Genomic DNA, 14,171 nt, shown 5'->3' with positions numbered 1-14,171 from the left:
GAAATGGTAATTAGGCCACTGCTACTACTAAAACACCATCTGACGTCTGTGCAAGGAACCAACACAGGCTTTTCAACAAATCAGCAAAAACAAATTGAAGACTAATGGAATCTAAGCCTGCATTTAAAGGATATGGAAAACTGCAACAACACTGATAGACAAAACCAAAGGATATAGCACAACAAACTTATAACAAAACATTAACCCTTCCATTGCATATTTTACAACTTTATTGTGAACTAGAACCATGTTCTGTGAAATACAGAAGACTGAGACCCCAATCCCCATCCTGTCACTCTGTGTAGAAGTTTCTTTTGTTACTGAAGTTAACAATTATAGCACTATGGACCAAAACAAGAAAATTGCTGTAATTGCAACAGATGTAACTAAACCTGTATTAATGCAATGCCGCAGAAGTGTTACATCAAACATTCTCACTTAATTTTTCTTCTTCTCTGAAGTTATGACCTTATTTTTAGGTTTGATAATAGAATTTGCAAGACAGTTTCTGTAAGATTCAGAAGTAATATGTCAAGCTACCAAACTGTGAAAGTCTCACTAGTAGAAATATGCAATTAGGTCTGATGAGGGGAGTGCAAAAAAAAAAAAAAATAGCAGAGGTAATACAAAGCAGTATGTCTGTATTTCTTTTTCATGCCAGCTTTAGTTGTGTTAAAGAAGCATCTAGAACACTTCAGTTGAACAGCTTACCATTTTCAGTATCACCATCTGTCCTGGCACTACTGAATGTGGTATCCATACAAAAACCAAACTATACAAACACTTAAATACCCATACAAAGAATTGACACTTCTCATTTCTAAAAAAACTCTTCCTTTCGGAGAGGCTTTGCTGTAAAAGATAATCACAGACAGCAGCAAGGACCATACAGCTAAGCAAAACAGAGAGCTTGATCAGGATATTTGATCAAATGTTATAACTTCCTTGCTTGGTTTTAATTTATACCAGTTTTATATAAACTATCTCTTCCATAAATAGTATAGCCCTGCTTATTATGTTATAACAACAGAATGTAATTAAAGTTTACTAACCAGAGCTTGGGTGTGCTACAGATCCCATACAGTGTGCTGCACTGAACACCTGACTTGCCTTGCTTTTTAATGAAAAATACCAATGTTTAAAGTGCTCTTTCTATTTGAGAAAATGGGAGTTCTCTTAATTTATAAACATCCAAAGATTTATTTTTTTTTCCCAAAGAAGCAACGAGGTTGGACAAGACCTTTGAGATCATCGAGTCCAGCCTATGACCCAACACCACCTTATCAGGCAGACACTGGCACTGAGTGCCATATCCAACCTTTTCTTAAACACCTCCAGGGACTGTGAATGCACAACCTCCCTGGACAGCTCATTCCAAGGTATTTTTGATGCATTTGGAGTTAGAAACAGCAAACTGGAGGGCAGCAAGAAGCCAGAGTCAAAAGGTCAGCATTGCTCTATTCATTTCATCTATTCCAGCCAATGCTTTAGGTTTAATCAAACTCCCTTATGATTTACTGAGCTGAACAGAGAATCCCAAGGAAAGGCAGTGCAGGCATTTTTCCTCCTTTCATACTTTAGAAGGACTAGGAGGCTTCCAGAAAGAGCTGAGACACAAAAACCAGCAACCATTTCACTGCTTGAGTTTCACTAGGAGTCAGATAAAACTACAACTGAATAAAAAATGCAACATGGCAAAACTGCTTTTATTCTCTCCTGTCCTTCCCTCTGCAAAATGCAGAAATGCTATACAGTCTGAGAGTTTTGGCTTTTAGTACTTATCACTGCCCCATTTTTTCCTACTTGGCTCCAAGTAGACCACATTCATTAGCCTTTGCTATTGTTTCTAACACAGCCTTTTGAGTTTCTGTCAATGTATGAAAAGAATTTTGTCATGCTATGAAGCAAACTATTCTTCCTGGTGCTGATGCCAATGTCTCATCTACAGACTTCAACATAAACTGGTGAAGAAGAGAAATGGAATTAACTCCTGTTTCTGTGCTATGCTTTGAAACGGCTGACAAATGAAACATCAAATTAGCAGGAAAGTAGCTGAGTGTAATGAATTAAGAAGGAAAGCAACATACAATGAATCCAGACACAGCTGGATTGTTACAAGAGCAAGCCAGAACAATCTTGAACAGTGTCTGTCTCTCTCTTGTTTTTAAAAGGAGATGGTAAAATTGAGAAATACACAAAACCATTCCCTCGCAAAAGTCAGATAATTTATTTTGGTTAGGAGAGTAGATGGCTAAAGACTTAATCTTTAATCCCTTCATACTTCAGGATTTTTATATTTCATCGTGCTTCAAAAGCTTATCTTTCCTGTATCAGTACCACCAAAATAAACTTTTTTTAAAGTAACAAATTATTAAAAGCACACTGGTAACATTTTTGGAATCCATCAATCTCTATCTCATAAGCCAAAATCTTACACACTTGCACACTCAGATCATCCATTTGCTACAAATAATCACCACTACAATGCAGAAGTAAGATAGAGACCACTGCTGGAGTTGATGCTCTTCTGCAAAGAATCAAGGGGATTAGTTTTTACAGCTACCTCCAGCTACCGTTTAGCTGGATACTGAAAATACTACAGAAGAGATGGCATAAAATAATCTCACTGCATTTCCCAGCCATTTAATTCATATTTAACTCCATATGTTAATTCACCTAAAACAAGGCTAACCTCATTATGAACTGAAAACAGTTGATACATTTAGTTAATTACGTCTTTCCCAAGTATTAAATGGAATTTACTAACCAACTCAAAAAACCCTATATAAACATTCTACTTAACCAGTCCCTAGGCTAAGACAGACTGACAGCTATTCTTCTCCTAAGTAGTAAGAAATCTATGAATAATTTCAGTTAGAAGAATTTCAGGTGGGCTGTATATTTATCATAATGTAGCAGAAGCATTTTGTTGAGCTGCAAATAGCAAGGTACGCTTTTCCTTAGAAAATGACTAATTTATTATTCAGACGTAAAAAAGAGAGTTCAGAACATAATTTTTTAAATGGTCCCAATGAAAAAAAAAATGTAAACTGTATACATAATTTATAGAATTAATCCAATGATAAACCAAAGTTAAAATAGTATGCTATGGATAAATTTAAAATTAGGAATATTCATTTGCCTTAGTTTACCAGTAAAAACATTCCCAGAATAAGCTTGCTAACATTTGCAAGAATCTTACACTACAAAAAACCACTTTGCTTTCCCGTTACTGCATTTCTGCTTGTGCAACAAAGACCCACAGCAACAAAGGAATTCTGAACAATATCCCTTTCCCAATGCCAAGCCTGAGAAACCCAGATGGATGGATGGAGATACCAATGCACACTGGAGCCACTCCCCATCAGCTCCCACTTTCTCCAAGGCTAAGGGATGCTTTTGTGCAGCCCACACACAGCTCCTGCTAATGATGCCCACAGCTGGGAAGCAGAAGTGCTGCTCTCCAGCAAGGTGACCCTGCCAAACCCACTGTGAAAGGAACAACTTTTGTTCCTTTATGAACAAGTTCAAGTTACTGAGTGAAAAAAATATTTTCCAGAGACCACTGAAGTCAGAGAAGACTCCCATTTGTATAACTGGGTCTTGGATCAAACATTAAGAGGTCTCTACCCCCATATGCAAATCATGTTTTTAAAATAGGTGTAATGTGTGTATGTATGCAAATCACCTCTAGCAATATCCAAGATTTAACTATTTTTAGTGTTTTCCTCCTATTTTAACTGTCTTCAGCAACTGAAACAATTGCAGGAAGAAAATCATCCATAAGAAATGGCAGTACCTAGAAGTGTATTTGCATATTTAGGAACTCCCAGAAAAAAATACTCAATATTCTGTATACATTTCAGCACGAAAATCTGAATAAATTCTTACCTCAAAATCCATTGTAGCAATAGCAAGAACCTATGCCACTGTCAATTTGTTGCCCAAAGGGCAAAGGAAGCCAACCCTTTAGGCAGTATTTCCAAAAATCCCTGCTTTGCAGAACTGGTCCTTACCCCACAGTATTTCAGAGGTGCTAACTGGTCGTGGTACTGGTTTGAAAGAGAAATCCATGGTGAAAGGCTCAGTGGTTCATTTAACTCTTTTGGTGAACTTTAATCACCACTGTGAAGAGAATTGGGAGTTTTTTGGTTCTAATTTTCAGTAAACTTCTTATCCTACACCAGCCACTGTATTTATGAAGAGACAGATGGAAGAGAATTCATTAAATATTTATAAAATAATTCTGACTATGCTTTGTGTTGCAAGTGGTCATTTTCTGACACTAGTACCAAAACTTTCTGTGTGGAAATGATAAAAATTCATTGATTCATTTTCCCAAAAACCTTCTTAAGAAAATGCTGGTAATCAGACCATAGAGCACAGCTGCAGTTATAGAAAGGTATTTAGAACATGAGGTCTGCTCAATGGGTTTTCCAAGAAGTGTGTTGGGTACCATAATAAATGTAAGAATTTAAAATAAAAAAAAAACAACCAAAAGGAAATCCATCACATAAGTTGCATCTAATTCTCAAAGCATAAATCCCAGCATATGATTTCATGAAATGTATTTTAATCCAAAACAATGCACTGCATATTTGAGCACAATCTGCTTTAAGGTATTTCCACAGAAAACCACCATATTCAAGTGCAATGACCAGCATTTCTGTAATTGCAGAAAGAACAGGTAACACTGAAAATAAAATATACAGCATTTCTCCAGTCTCCTCACACAAATTCCATTCTTATATTACAATATTCCATGGGCTGGAAAATTTCAATGACTCCAATAAAAAGTCCTGTTTCAGTAGTAGCAAACAGGCATGGGAACCCTTCCAGGGAACAGGTAAGTCAGATGCCCAAGTATTTCCTAACTGTTCCAAGTGACTCTGATTAGCTCATACCTGGTCATCTAAAAGCTTTTGAGGGGAGAGATATTTATTGGTTTACTTTTAAATCGTAAGTGAAGAAATGCATAGACAGTTCATGATAAAATGTAAGAGAAATGTCTATACCTGATACTTGTAGATATTTCTCTTCAGTCACAAACTATAAAGATTACCACCTCCATGTTTAAAAAGCTTTTGTGGAGAAACACCAGCTTGCAAAGGATTCTTAACATTACTGACACTGAAAATCAGACACTGAGAAGCTCAACTCATATAAAATCCCAACACTCACCACAACAAAAATCCAAACCCACGTGCCACACAGATCAAGATATTTCTTCTGAGAAGAAAAGCAAGCACACAATAGATCAGAGATTTGGTTATATTGGGGTTACATTAAGGGTGGCTGGTAATACCAGCACTAAACAAAAATGTGAGCTGTGTATTTGAACTTCATAGTAAAAGGAGTTTAAATATCAAAAGCTATGACTTTTTTAAATCCAAAATTATTTTCTTAAGTAAAGGAAGAATTAATGCAATTTGAAACCAATATAAAATTATGAGAATAACAATAAAAATTTAAAAAAAACCCAAACCAAACTAAACTAACAAACTCTGGAGAGAAAACCAATTAATGTTGCTTAAATGGTTTCTTTTTTGAGGAAACAACATAACTACAACTGAGAATGGAAAAAACTTAAGCAGCAGCTCCTTTCAACAAAGAGACCTAAATCACTAAAATAGTTTGATAGTCTTAAAATTGATGCTTCCATAGATCTCAAGCTTAGCAATTTCTTTTCTTGCACTAAACTCTAATTACTATTAATACAGAAATTTTCAGGATATTGCATAAAAACAGATCTGCAGTTCAGGAATGCCTGAATGTGGAGTAAACAGAAATGGTGTATCTTTAGGGTGGGTTTAGATAGGCCATGTATGATTTTAGAGAGCAGTATCTACTGAGCTTAAATTCAATGCATGTCTTAATACAAATTATTTTTTAGTTGTGGACAACAGCTAATACCAGGAAATTCTGTATTATGTAATTAATTCTTTTATTAGCTTAGCAGGATACTATCACAGCAATTTATAGGAATGGATCAACATTCTATATCCATAATGGTACATTTTGTGGCCTAGAAGCCATAATAAATGTACTTGTCCAAATAAGGATGAAAAAAATATTATTAATCAATTGAAATTATTGGAGTACTCTGTTGTCCAAGTTACAGAGCAGCTGTGATAGTTTAAATGTCACAGATGGGGAAAAAAATATGGGAGCTTTAAATTTATTGTGGTACCTGTTATTACAACCTATTTCAAATTATTTTATGTAATTTTTTGTCATGTTAAGTACCTGTTTCATCATCCATGTAATTGCAAGAATCTCTGAATGTTCATGCTTTAGGGAAAACGTATCGTGTTCAAAGGATAGTGCTCATTCAAGCTAATTATTTTTCAAACTAACTGACAGGGAAGAATATCCTAATTGCCCATTAGCACAGTAAATTTAATCTCATCCTTTGTATTCCTAAAACAGGTGTGATCAGTGACATGCTCCGTATTATGTTCTTTGTGAAATAAGACATCTGCCTATAGGCAAACTGAACCTTTACACAGCTTGTTTAAGGAAGTATTTTAAGAGCTCAAATCTTGGGTCTTGCTTGTCCAAACTGAAGTGTTCCAGGAGGTAGGAGAAAGAGGTGCAAAATAAAGCAAGAAAATAATCACACCAAATTATAATGGAAACAATATATGATGATACCTTTTCCTGCTTCAATTGCCTGTGAAAAAAACTAACCAGCACTGAAACCCTGCACTACCAGAGTGTTAAGAAACACTGCTTTTGTCAGGGAAGTTTAAAGTGAAACTTGGTTTGCCACAGCAATCTACAAGAGAGTACTACTGAAATTCATTCTTGTGTTTCATCAAAGGGTATTCTCAAAAAAAAATATTCCCTCTTATAGCATAAAACTTACCTTTGTTCAAAAACACAAGCTGACAAAAAATACCTCTTACCTGGAGTGCTGGAGATTATTTAAGGCTACAAATGAAAAGCTGCAGATGTTTCATAGTGATACATGTAAGCTTTTACAGTGCATACTGTCTACTTATTTATATTATAATCTTATTCCTGTTACTTGTATTCTGTTTCCTTCTAGTTCCTAGAAACTTCTACTTCAAAAAAACTCCACAAAAATGGCTCATTCTTTCACATAACATCTCAAAATACCTAATATTAAAAGCTTTGAAGAAGCTTAATATTAAAAGCTTCTCAAACTGTGTTAAAAATTATGTAAAATATCATCTTAGAAAGACCATAAAATAGACAATATCCCCTACAATAAAACTCATTTTATATCCATTCCTTCCCAAAATTACAAGATATGTCTAAAAATAAGTCATGAGGAATACATCTTGTTTTCCCTCCTGAGTCCCCTTCAGTATGAATCATAACTTGAGAGATAAAAATGCAATAAAATTCCTACCTCTTTCATTAAGGCTGTTTAGCACTGCCCTTTCAAGCTGTTCTTCTTCAGTGAGCCCACCTGTATAATCAAAGTAGTTCCTTGGAGTTCTGTGTTGATAATCTGGATAATAGCCATAATACTCTGTAAAATGAACCAAAAAATAAAATAAATTGCTGCTACTCAGCAAATGTGAAATCAGATACTATCTTCTTGCTATCTTTCTTCCACAAATTGATTTAATTTGGGAAAGAAAAAAATTATTAGGGTTCAATTACTTGTACAATATATGCCATGAATTAACTTCTAATTTAGAAAGCCAAAGCACGGTAACAGGAGAAAAAGAAAAAAAAACAAACAAAAAAACTGAAAAAAGATGGACCAAACATGTCAATATTTGGACACAAACTTTACTAGAACACAAACCAGGTACTGCTAAGGCGTTTTCTCCCCACCTCTCTTCCCCTTTCCCCCAGGGCCCACGAAACAATGCCATCATGAATTCCAGTCATCTTTGGACCTAGAGAAATCACAGGGAAAGACTCCTGCAACTTCCTCAAGTGCTGTACACAGCCCATGTTGTGCTCTGGCACAGCTAAACCTGCCCTGCAAGAAGCCAGCAGAGCACAGATCTCATCAGTGTCTCACTCACTGCTGACAACCCTTTCTGGCCTTTGCAAAGCTGGCCAAAACCAAGCACAGGCCATCATCCACCCAAACACATGGGATTCAAAAGGAAAAAAATTACTTGGCTAGAGAATTGAGCAAGACTCTCTTCCTGTTAACAACACAATCTAATCTTGCCTGAGCACAGAAAACCTAAGCTGAGAAAAATTATGGAAAAAGGACACACTTTTCAACTGAAGAAAACTATGGAGAAAAGTCCCATTTTTCTATTCCATTTCTGTATTTTCAAAACACAAAGCTTTTGTGATGTGCTCATTTCCAGACATCTGAACAAGGGATTTTGAAGAACCAAAGTACAGAAAGGTTGGCAGTTTCTTCCAACTGAGATAAAACTATACAAAGGTTAATCAAGATGAGTAAAGTGGAAATATTTTTGTTTGAAACAAGTACAGCAAGCCATTTCCCTTTTCTTCAGCTTATTAGCATCAATGATAGTCTTGTGTTCTCTCATTACTTCTATCAATTCCAGATGAAACTTGTGAAGGTTCTGTACTTAATAACAAATACAGATGACAAAGTGAGGACAAATAAGCAATTTCTTTTTAAAAATGATTTTGTTGAAAAAAAATATCCCAAGTCCTTTAGACAAATAAAACCAGCAATACTCTGTCTTGAGAGTTTCCCAGGAAAAGAGGAAAAACTGAACAGAGTAACTGCACAAAATTCTACATAAAATTATATATATTCCTCTGTATTTGCAAATATTCCTACATTGATTTTATATACACATGTACATGCACACAGATGTAGGTATACACACATTATACACACACGTTCTGTCTGTTTCTTGTCTTGGAACACAACTGACAATGGAAGATTTTTCCTACACCTGCAGTGAAATCTGACTGAGGGACAGCATTTAGCTGTTATGTCGGTACACTTTGGATGCAATCTTTATATACTCCCCTCATTCTCCTCTGTTTTTTCTGTTAATCTGAATGAACATTTTCTCAGCTATGAATTTATTTACTGGAGGCTTTGAAACTACATGCATGAAGAGTGTAAAAATCCTGGTACTAAAAGCATGACATTATCTGATGAAAGCAAAATGATGCTGTATTTTAGGTTTGTTCTATTGCTGTAGTTCTTTCTGTTTTATGTTTCACACTGCCAGCAAGTTGTAAATGCTCAGCAAGCTGTAATCTTTTATTTTAAAACGAGACAGTTTGCTAACATTGACATGTTCAAGGTGTTCCTATTAATCAAAATAAATGTCCTAATACTTTATTCATGAACTGCACTTAGAGAAAACCTAATTCACCTACTGAATACTAAATGTGTTAAGATTACACTTAAAACCTTTTTTCTTTTAAAGCTGTTTCCTTGTGCTGTTTCGTAAAATCTGTTCTGACCATAATTTCATCTATTTTTCTCTTTAAATTGGTATTTAAAGGCACATAGCAATAAATCAGCAATTCCAGAAAGTGAGAAACTAATCAAGATATGCATCATTAGCCTATGACACTAGAGCGAGTTTTCTTCATTCACAGATGGTCCAATTTATTCCATATATCATACACCAAGCAAAAGGTTAAATCTTCCATTAAGGCTTCTGCAAATAGGATGAAAGACAATTACAAAGTATATGAACAGGGAATGAACATAACAAATATATATTTTCTTAACAGCAGTTGTCATTTTAGACAAATGACTTTAGTACAAAGTAAAAATTAAATGCTTATATCTGAAGGCTACTTTAAATTGTTATATCTAAAGGAACTTGGAGGACAGGATAATTCAGATTAACTCTCTCCATCTCCCCCTTGCCCAAAAGAACTCAAACAGCATTTGGGGACTGCCCAAAACAGATTTCCTTGCTGTCCAGCATACTAAATTTTTTTTTCCCTCCCCATTACAGCAGATCTACTGTATGAAATCTCTTCCATTTTCCCTACTTGAAAAGAGCTGGGAAAGCAAACAGAAAGGGCTGTTCAGAATCTCTCTGCTGCTCCTTCATGAGGGGTGGTCTTGTATCCACCCAAGCTCCCAGCAGCTGATGTTTGTGCAGGGGCTGTAATAGATCACAGAGTTTAAATGTCAAGTACTAATTCTTATCTTCATTAGCTATTAAAGGACTTTTTCCGACATAAATCTTTTGACTTTCCATCCACCCTGCTATTGTGGGATGCTGGAGGAAGGTTCAGTGTCTGTGAGCAGCTGGGCTGAGCCCCACCTTTACTTGGGCTGGGATTGCCAACCATGGGAACAGGTAACTTGTGAATGCTGTGTTCACATCTCATTTCACTTCACAGTAGTAATTGTTTTATTTCTTTACTGGCCTTTAGATCAAATGTTTTTTTAACTTGAGAGTAAATTAGAGTAACAAAAATCCTGGGTAAACATACTTTTAAATTGGAATAATCCCTGTTGCTGTTATTGAGGAAAGCATGCTAAGATCTTTTGTTTAGGAATTACAAAACAGATGTTTCAAAATATTTAAGAACCCAGAATCCTGCTTGTGGGAACTATTTAATGTAATAATAAAATTGGAGATAGATCATGGAAGACAAAGTCCATCAGGGAGAATAAAAGCAGCTATAAACTTGGCTCAAAGTAGCACATCTCACTTATAAAAGACTACACAAAATAAAAACCTCTTCTGATGAAACATCAGAGAACAGTAAGAATGATCAAACGTGTGAAATAGCTTCCTTATAAGCAACCAGACAGATTCCAACTTTCCAAATAGAGGGAAAAGACCATTTTGAGTACAGGACTGTAGCCTAAAAAACTAGTAAGGAAGGAAGTACACAAAGAATGAAGGTTCAGTCTCCCTCCCAAAGAAGAATTAATGTGTATCAAACAAAACTGGTAGTTAGCAGGTTCAAGCCAAACCAAAAAATGACATATTCCAAACCAGGAAGCAAACTGTGAGTCTTTACTGATGATGTAGGTGTTAAGTGTTCATGTCAATTGAAAGAGCTTTTTTGAAAAATTCAAAGACAAACTGGTGGAAGAAGGAGCTACCACAGGCTATTAAAGACAAAATTCTCCCATAAAACTTTCTGCTGAGAACATCTTTAAGCCACAAGCCACTGCACACTGGGAGATATTTGAGAGAGTTATCACTATGTATTTATCTTATTCTTCCAGCAGATGCCTAGGAAAGAGCATAAAACACCGCAGGAGGGAAGAGATGCCAGGATATGCATCCCTTAGCTCAGATTCAACACCCAGAGCCCTTCTCTCAGCCTCTCCTGGCCCTCACAGACAAGGATTCCACCTATTAGATCTGTACACTCCACATGCAATGATTCAATGTTCTGCAGGAGAAGAGAATCAAATGTGGTCCAGACAGTGCCAGCATTCCAGCTATTCATCTATAAACTGAGGATGGCCTAAATTCAGTCTGCTGAGGAGGGGCTTTTTGCACATAAATAACTTCATTTACAAAGACTGCTCCAAGGAAGATATCCTTGTTAGAAGAGAAAAACCACCCCGGAGTAGAACAGATAAATTTGCTGGATGAGGGCTTATTTACCAAGGTCCAAAAGGCTGCTTTTAGTAGACAAGATTTCCCCACTGCTACACCTTGTGCAAAAGGGATGATACTTCCCCGAGGTAGCATTTTAGGAAGTCATGACCTTAATTTGAGGCTTAAGCCTCGAATTTGTACAAATTTGTACTAAATCAGATCTGTAGAAAATCCATCCACATGCTTACCTGAAGAGGAAAGGTAAGACATGCCCAGAGAAGTAACGTAAGTTTAGCAAGTACACATATGCAGAATATTTTGTCTACTATGTATATTTCCATTTACATAGCTCTCCTATACATTTTCTAATCATTACCAAAAGGTATTTTTAAAGCTGGAATTAGTTTTTGGTTAAGTGGACAAGAGTACTTACCTGAATAGTGATTCCTTGGCCTGTCAGGTTCAGTGAAGAAAGAAAAGCCAGCTAAATAAAAGAATAATGCATATATTGTTAGAATAAACATATTTTCTTTAAATTCAAATTTAAAGTACCCTTTCTTTAAGAGTCTGATTCATAAGATACAGGCAGGAAATCAGTCATGGGTATCTGTGGATTGTTTTGGCATCATTGAGGGACTGTACTATTGCAAGCTTGTATGTTCCAGATTTTATAGAAGTGTGCTATGTTCATGCAACATATCAATGTAGACCAGAAAATAAGCAAACCTATAATGTTCTCCCCAGAAAGCACAACGAGCAATTTCTCTACTGAGAGTATTCATTATTAGTAATGTTTAATGAACAGAAAACTGAGGACTGGAGCATTATTCCTGCTTTGTCACATGAGAAAAAAAATGCCCTTGTACTGAACACTGCTTCCTTCACACACAACCTGCACAGCAGCCCAGTCTCCAGGGCAGGTTTCACTAACAGTACTATGATGTTATCCCTGAATTCCCAGAGAAATTCATTGGAAGGGACCTCAGAAGGTTCCCCAGTCCAACTCCAAACCTGAGCAGTGTTAGTGAGGAGATCAGAGCAGGTTACTCAGTCAGGGCTGCATCATGCTAAAGTCCAAGGCTGGAGACTCTGAAGCTTCCCTGGCAGCTGAGCTGATGCCTGCCTGTTCTATAGTCATCATCCCATGGCACAGAATCATGCAAGGTTAACCTTTAACTAACGGGACACCTGATGTCTGCTCCCTCCAGTAAGGCAGGAAAGCTGATGCTTTGGTGTCCTTTTTTCCCTTCCAGCTGCTGAACATACATGACTTACAGACTATCCCCAAACTGTGATCCAAGCCCCAGTGAGAACACACACATTTGAACAAATAATACCTTGCTATAAAAACACCATATCCATGCTCAATTTGATGGAACAGTCATGAATAAAGTACTCAACCTACCAAGCAGTCAGACATAAAAAGCCAAATATTCTGCCAACCAACCCCAGCACAGCTGTTGTGGCAGGGCTTAGATTTCCAATTAAAACACTGCCATTTATAGGAGTGTTCATTTAAAAGTTTGCAGGTCTGTATTTGAAACAACTGTTAAGACAAAAGATGTTTAAAGCTATAATCTTTTTTAAAAAGTAATTATTACTGCAATATGAAAAGCTGTAATAATACACTGTTGGAAAGCTCAAGAAATCCAGTAACAATTTCTAAAGTATCCTACCACCTCTTTCAAACTGTAGAGACTTCCATTAGAATCAACACAACAGCAGAAATCAAGAGGGAAACATTTTGTTCTTACATATGTTTATGGCTTCACCACACTTCATTTGAAGTTCCACTTTCATTCAAAGATTATACTATAAATAAATACTTTTAAAAAGAAGATTAAAAGATATTCCTCTGAGGAAGAATACCTGAAAGTCACACTTATTCTTAATTGTTCTTACCCATATATAAGAAAAAAATTTTAATTTTTTTCTTCTGCACCCACTTTAATAAAATGAGCATATCTTTAATTATCTAAAAACTTGCTGGAATAGGCTGAATTTATGCAAGACTTACTGAGTTTCAGAAGTGTTCCTTATGCAGATTTTGTAAATTCAACAAAATTATATACCTGCACAGGCTTGCATGATTTTTTTCAGAGGTCCCATAGTGTACATCAATCCAACAAGAATCCCTGACAGATGCCCAGCAAAAGAAGTCCTAGAAAATAAAAAAATCTTGAGTAATGGAAAGGGACACTTTTTTTGGTAGGGATACAAAAGGGAGAGTGTAGAATTTGTTGTAAAGTCTCTGAGACTTCCCTGACAAAGTCCCTGAGTGAGACCAAGCACAGAGACATTACCTGCCTGCAAGGATATAATCCCAAATTTTCTTTCTTTGTAACTACCTTAAACTTGGGAGTTACACAGTTACAGAAAAGGATTTTAAAAGTATCCTGAAAAATTGGAGAGATTCTTTTAGTTGCTACAGAATATCCTTTCCCTAAAAACAATTAAAGAGTTACCAAAGGACTAAACTGGTTTTAAGCTTTAGAAAAGTAACTTGCATTGTAATGTCTGAATGGATCTTACCAAAACCATGCACAGTTCTGAGTGAAAGCACAAACACAATACTTGCTCCTGCACTATCCATGCAATCCTACAATTAGTCTGAAAGAAGTATGAATGCAGTTCCATTGCAATCTTTGTAATACACTGCCTTCAAAATTGAAAGAACAATTGAAATGCTGTGATCCAAATTCTTTTCTATGC

General features: G+C 36.0%; 1 protein-coding gene across 3 annotated transcripts in view; it reads right to left on the bottom strand.

Moving 5' to 3' along the window:
- The window catches only part of RHBDD1 (rhomboid domain containing 1), a 28,750-nt gene that overhangs the window by 3,647 nt on the left and 10,932 nt on the right, over positions 1 to 14,171 (bottom strand). For all 3 annotated transcript variants that reach the window (XM_086844848.1, XM_023933209.2, XM_023933210.2), the window contains exons 4-6: positions 13,532 to 13,620; positions 11,893 to 11,943; positions 7,379 to 7,501 (exon numbers count right to left, since the gene is read on the bottom strand). In XM_086844848.1, coding sequence (XP_086700974.1) covers positions 7,379 to 7,501; positions 11,893 to 11,943; positions 13,532 to 13,620 — 263 coding nt within the window. The remainder of the gene's footprint in view (positions 1 to 7,378; positions 7,502 to 11,892; positions 11,944 to 13,531; positions 13,621 to 14,171) is intronic.

Source organism: Cyanistes caeruleus, chromosome 10 (assembly GCF_971803275.1).
Source record: "Cyanistes caeruleus chromosome 10, bCyaCae1.hap1.1, whole genome shotgun sequence".
Lineage (NCBI taxonomy): Eukaryota > Metazoa > Chordata > Aves > Passeriformes > Paridae > Cyanistes > Cyanistes caeruleus.
This window is presented reverse-complemented; position numbering and strand designations above follow the sequence as displayed.